The sequence below is a fragment of the Myxocyprinus asiaticus genome, chromosome 38 (genome assembly GCF_019703515.2).
Source record: "Myxocyprinus asiaticus isolate MX2 ecotype Aquarium Trade chromosome 38, UBuf_Myxa_2, whole genome shotgun sequence".
Classification (NCBI taxonomy): Eukaryota; Metazoa; Chordata; class Actinopteri; order Cypriniformes; family Catostomidae; genus Myxocyprinus; species Myxocyprinus asiaticus.
The window spans coordinates 10,771,098-10,777,097 of record NC_059381.1 but is presented as its reverse complement, the minus strand read 5'-3'; the positions used below and the strand labels follow the sequence as shown (position 1 = coordinate 10,777,097).

The 6,000-nt window shown below is 38.1% G+C and overlaps 1 protein-coding gene across 2 annotated transcripts in view; it reads left to right on the top strand.

Moving 5' to 3' along the window:
- The first annotated feature begins 692 nt into the window (after window positions 1–692).
- Window positions 693–6,000, top strand: part of whrna (whirlin a) — a 179,190-nt gene continuing 173,882 nt past the window's right edge. For both annotated transcript variants that reach the window (XM_051678240.1, XM_051678238.1), the window contains exons 1-2: window positions 693–765; window positions 894–1,799. In XM_051678240.1, the coding sequence (XP_051534200.1) occupies window positions 1,065–1,799 (735 nt within the window). In that variant the 5' untranslated portion in view covers window positions 693–765; window positions 894–1,064. The remainder of the gene's footprint in view (window positions 766–893; window positions 1,800–6,000) is intronic.

The window sequence follows — 6,000 nt, the reverse complement described above, 5'->3', positions numbered from 1 at the left end:
CTCTCTAATAAAAATCTTGTTTTTGGGACCCAACAATGTACAGTTCAATGTTAAAATTGTATTTTAATCAGAGGTTTAACACTAAGTTTGTAAAAAGCTGTCAATATGTTTATGCTCTCCTGGATTCCTGATAAATTGCTTTAAATAACTCCAAAATAAGCAGCTGGTCATTTGCTAGTCCTGCGGGCGCCCAGCCCACCCGTGTGTTTTTGGTTACTAAGCAACTTTTGCGCTCAACATAAGCTGCGTCATTTCCTGTGTAGGGGCACATAGGAGCGCGTTCAGTCTATCCCCTCCGACAGCTGAAGGCAAGACGACGACTGTCGAGCTCCGTGCTGTATTACTTTATTTATTTGCGCAGTAATGCAATGAATGACTTCGCGACCTGTTGGATGCTCCGTCTTTGGAATACGCCAGGAACACTTCCCATGGAACTAAAGCGCGTTTAAACTTTCTGTTCCATTCACTTGTGCGAATTTGATCTTGCCAAAAAGAAAACAACTTTGTGTTGCGTGTAGTTTGAGTGCCATAACATCGAAATGCGGGACGAGGGGATTTAAGCAGCACTTGCAACCGATGTTACGCGTTAAAAACTATCAATGCGTTTGATTATGGGCGTTTTTAAGCTTTTGATTTCTGGAATAAGATCTTGAATTCCCTCATAAGGGATCCACCGTTGGCGACGGAGATACTGGAGAAGGCACACTGGCCACTTGACCCATTTTCACGAAAACAAGTCGTACCGGAGCTTGCAGCTTCTGTCAGGTGCACTACTTTTCCGTGTGATTTAGGACTTAATTGCCAGAAATGATACGTGCGTAAACAGTGTATTTATTGAAATTCAAAGCATTTTGTGCATAATTGTATCCTGCCCTATATTTATGTGTTTATAGGGTCACTGTGTTGCCATCCGTTTGGTTTGGTAATAATGACAACCATCAAGGAATTGCAGTGCAATCCGCCAAGTCACAGGCTCATGTAGTCTTGGCACCGGTGGTACCGCAATGCTCGCAGTGCCTCTCCGCTTCAGCGTGGCTCTGTGATCCAGGCAAACGAGCGAGAGGATGAACACAGACCTGGAGCGCCTGTCGCTGAACTCCTCCACGGGTGTCTCCGTGGCGTCCAGTGCGCGTTCCCTGTCCACCAACGTAAAGAAGCTGCACAACGCGCTCAACCTGCTGCTCAGCGACTTCGAGAGAGAGCAGTTCATCCACTGCCTCAACGTGTATAACTCGAAGCGCAATGTCTACGATCTGGTCCAGACGCTTAAAGTCATCCTCAACGTTCCGAGCAAGCGTCAGCTTCTACCCATGTTGCGGCTGGTTATCCCGCGCTCGGATCAGTTGTTGTTCGATCAGTACACCTCAGAGGGGCTCTACTTAAAATCCGACAGCCTTACGCGAAATGGTGACCCGGACGGTGCCAACGAAACTGCTAATTCGAGTCCGACGCACGGGGCTCATTTCTCGGGCCATTCCGCGTCGCAAGCCGCTCTGCACGGGTCCCCTGACAATATCAGCACGAGCAGCGATGGGACAGGGTCTCTTGTTCCTCTACTAGGCAGGAATTTCTTACCTGAGCCCCCAGGAGAGATCCGACAGGTAACACTCAAGCGTCACAAGAGCAACGAGGGCTTGGGATTTAGCATCCGCGGAGGCTCTGAACATGGAGTTGGGATATATGTGTCACTGGTGGAACCGGGTTCACTGGCTGAAAAAGAAGGTTTGAGAATTGGAGACCAGATATTGAAAGTTAATGACAAAGTGTTCGACCGCGTCACGCACGCTGAGGCAGTTAAGGTAAGTTCAGCGTTATTTTATTTTATTTTATTTTATATTATTTTAAGTTTTGCGTTGGAGGTTACTAGTCTAATGAAGGTGTGATTGAACTTTATTATTATTATTATTATTATTATTATTATTATTATTATTATTATTATTATTATTTTAAATGTATTAATCAATTAATTACTGACTGAAGTTATTTTTTACTTTTTTGAGTCTCGTGAAAGTGTTATTAAATATCTTAACTTTTTTTTAATAATAATAATATTATTAACCAATTAATTATTTAATTAATTATTTTTTGTCTTATGAAGATATGATTAAATATTTTAAATGTACTGTTATTATTATTATTATTATTGGATTTTAAACAAATCTAAACATTATTAAATGATTTTATTGTGTTGTATGTATGAGGTTACTTGTCTTAGAAAGGTGTAATTACATATTTTAACTTTAATTCATTTTAAAAATAAAATAATACTGTAAAGTTAAAATAATTAATCACACCTTCACAAGACAAGTAACCTCACACATAAAAAAATAAATAAATTAAGTGACTTCTTAATTTATAAAATCATATAATAGGCCTAATAATAAATTAACTATTGAATTAATTTATTTGGTTATTTTTGTGTTTTATTGTGTCTTAAAAGGTGTGATTAATAATCATATATTTTTTTAAATATTATAATATTTTATTATTTTTAAACATATATATTTATTAAGCTCTTGTTGTTGGTATCATACAAGTACAGAGCCGGTTTTTCCTGTCTTTTCTTACCTCTGTTAGACAACAAAATGTATGCACGCGCCTGGCCTCAGATGTTAGAATAGTATTTAGATCACGCAGTCATTTGACCACAGAGGAACCGAAGGTAGACCGCCCTCCTTCTACTTTATTGATTATTAATGCGAAACAAGTTGCTAAAATGTCCCTAGAAGCACCCGAGTGATAAATGCACACATTTATTGAGATGAGTTAGCCAGGGATGTTCGTACAAATGCCGATTTTATTGACTAGTGTGTATGGGTTCGCAACAGTTAAATGACTGCCGGTTTCTCATCGATAGTACTTGCTGTCACGAGGAAGTTTCTATGAGCGCTCAATTTTCGAGTGCTGGAAGAGTTCCTCCAGGTCTATCTGGCTTAGTTGTCATTCAGAAGAAGAGCTGACTTTGCCTAAACCTTTACATATTAACTACGGTAGTACAATTATCATAATTGGAAGAAAACTGTAGCCTCTGAAGTATTGTTATGAAGATACGAGGAACTGTCCGTGGTGCTGAAATCATCTATTCAATATGGAGCGCGTTCTGTTTTGTGCATTCTCTTTAAAAGTCTCCACCAGGAATCTTGCCATCAGCTTTTTTAAGTTCACATACAGTACTACAGACATCCTTGTTGATCCTCCACAGAGACTGGAAAACATTTCAAACACTAAAGGAAATCTAGGAAAGAATGTAAAGGTGAAGGCATATGTGGAAATAAATCATGAATAGCTGGGTTGTCATTGACTATTTACAAGCTACTCATCACTTGATTACAGTATAAAACATGGATGCAGTTGACAATGGTTATAATAAGCTCAAAATGTATTTCTTATAGGAATATTCCGGGTTCAATACAAGTTAAGCTCAATCGACAGCATTTGTGGCATGATATTGATTACCACAAAAAATAATTTAGACTCGTCCATCCTTTATTTAAAAAATAAAAATCGATGTTACAGTGAGGCACTTACAATGGAAGTAAATGGGGCCAATCTTTGGAGGGTTTAAAGGCAGAAATGTGAAGCATATAATTTTATAAAAGCATTTACATTAATTCTTCTCTTAAAACTAAGTATTATTTGAGCTGTAAAGTTGTTTAAAATAATAATCTTTATAGTCGTTTTAGAATTTTAGGATTTTTTGACATTACATCGTCATGGCAATGAAGTTGTAAAATTGGCTTAAACTTTACACAGAAAAGGTTAGTGAGCGATTTTATCACACTAGAATCATGTTAACACTCATATTGTTGACGTCTTGTGGCTATACTTTTGAAACAGTTTAACGTTTACGGATTGGCCCCATTTACTTCAATTGTAAGTGCCTCAGTGGAACACAGATTTTTGCTGCTTTTGAAGAAAAGGAGGAGCAAGTCCAAATAAATGTTTGTGGTAATCAATAGTATGCCACAAATGCTGTCTAATGAGCTTTACTTTTATTTAACCCTGAATATTCCTTTAACCTCGTTCGACCCCGCGCACACATGCTTGGACATTGTATTTTGGCTTCACTATAAGCAACGAATAATTTAAATTAATTTAAACCGACTGATCTCAGTTCAGAAGACTCTGAGCTGTCAGCAAAGGGTTAAACTTTCGACATATGGAGTTATGTGACAAAACAACACAGCGCTGATCACAGCAGAGTTTGTCTATGGGAGAAAAAAAAAATGACATCTGGTATGAAACCTAATTAGGTTTTTACATTGAAACCTGTTTGAGTCAAAAGAATAGTCTCTTGTTTCATCCGATATGCCATTTTTAAGATTTGAGCGATTTACTGTGAAATGCCATGCTGCTAAACACAATGTACACTAATGTGTACTTGTGCATTTTTTCTTTAGAAATCCTATATTTACTGAGCATTATCACATTGAGAGTCAAAGGGTTCAGCCAAAAGCTGAAAAATGTTGTTTTCAGAGGTTTTATTCAGAGTTAGGATGAAAATAAGGTGCATTTCGAACTGTTCTGAGACCAGTGCAGACAGACAACACACTGGAGGTTAAGTCATTCACTAAATAGGGAGCAAGGGAGCAAGGGAACATCCTATAGCTTTCCTATGCAGCTAAGTGCATTCACTCCTAAAGTTACAAAAGTTCAGTTTCAGGCTGCAGATGATGTTTGGACCACTCAACATGTTTGTCAGACACAGGACAATTATAATCAGTACATATATTCAGAATTTAGAATATAACATTTTATTTTAACATGGTTTGCAGTGATTGGACGATGCTGGCCATTACTTTCATTTGTAATGTCTGTAACATCTCAAAAACATGAACAACCAACACTCCTGGAAACATAATAAACATTTTGATTTTAAAAAATCTGATTTTCTATAGCTTGGTATTATTTAAAATTCACAACTTAGTCCCGCTGTCCACATTTGTTGCCATCAATTTTACGGAAAACTATTTTCTTTAGATTTTTTTTCTTTGCATGTTTATTAGGTGCTACTAGTTATAAATCAAAATGGTAAATGGAAAATGTCACGCTCGGGTCTCAGGAGAATAAAGTGCTCGCCTATAACTAGAAATTATACTCCATTCAGTTGACATTGACCTCTCACTGTCTCATTGATGCTTGTTTGAAGCTGTCACAAGGAAGGAACTGACTCTTCTCAATTCCCTTGATTACTCATATCTCTATAGAGCTGTGTGCCAAGAGAAAATTAACATTAACAGTTTGCCGCCTTTCGATGTCATTGTTTCACTCTTTCGCTTGGGGAAAATTGGCACCGTGAGCAGCAGGGTATAAATTCCCGCCACCCTGCCGTTTTTAAACAGAAGCTGGCAGAGGGGTGGAGGCTGCTTCCTCCCAGTTAATCATATTGATCTGCATGAGTAAATAGATGGGCCTCTACCCCGGGCTGAAAATGACCTTCCGTTTATTTTGATGCTTTTGTTCTAATGTACTGAAGACCTTGGTAAAAAGGCAGAAGAAGTGTCAATGCAGAGAGGAAGGAGTGTGACAAGTATGAATCTCTCTGAGTGTCTACAATATGTACTGTATCTGTCTGTTATATGGTGCTTTTGCTAGATGCAGAATGCAGCTAAATTTAGCACAGTATACTTTCAGTAAGCACCTCCGTGCTCCCTGAATGCTGAAGCAGACATAGAGTTATATCTAGATTTTTCTAACAGAAGGAGGGACATCTGTTTCAGTTCGGGACAGTGCAAATTTCCAGCAGGCTCTGCTGATATTTGTGGTGTGTAAATGACCCCTGAACATTAGCTGTTTTGTTCTCCTTTGTCTTCTTGTGTTAGTTTTGTGTTTCTTTATATTTTAGAAATAAGCACCAACATAAGAAACTATCAGTTGAGACAACATTAAGTGTTCCAACAGATACATGTCAAATTGGAAACAAGACTATCAGCAAAACTCATGGTAAAAGCAGACAATGTACACACTGACAGCAAAAACACTGCATGCTGTATCACATTC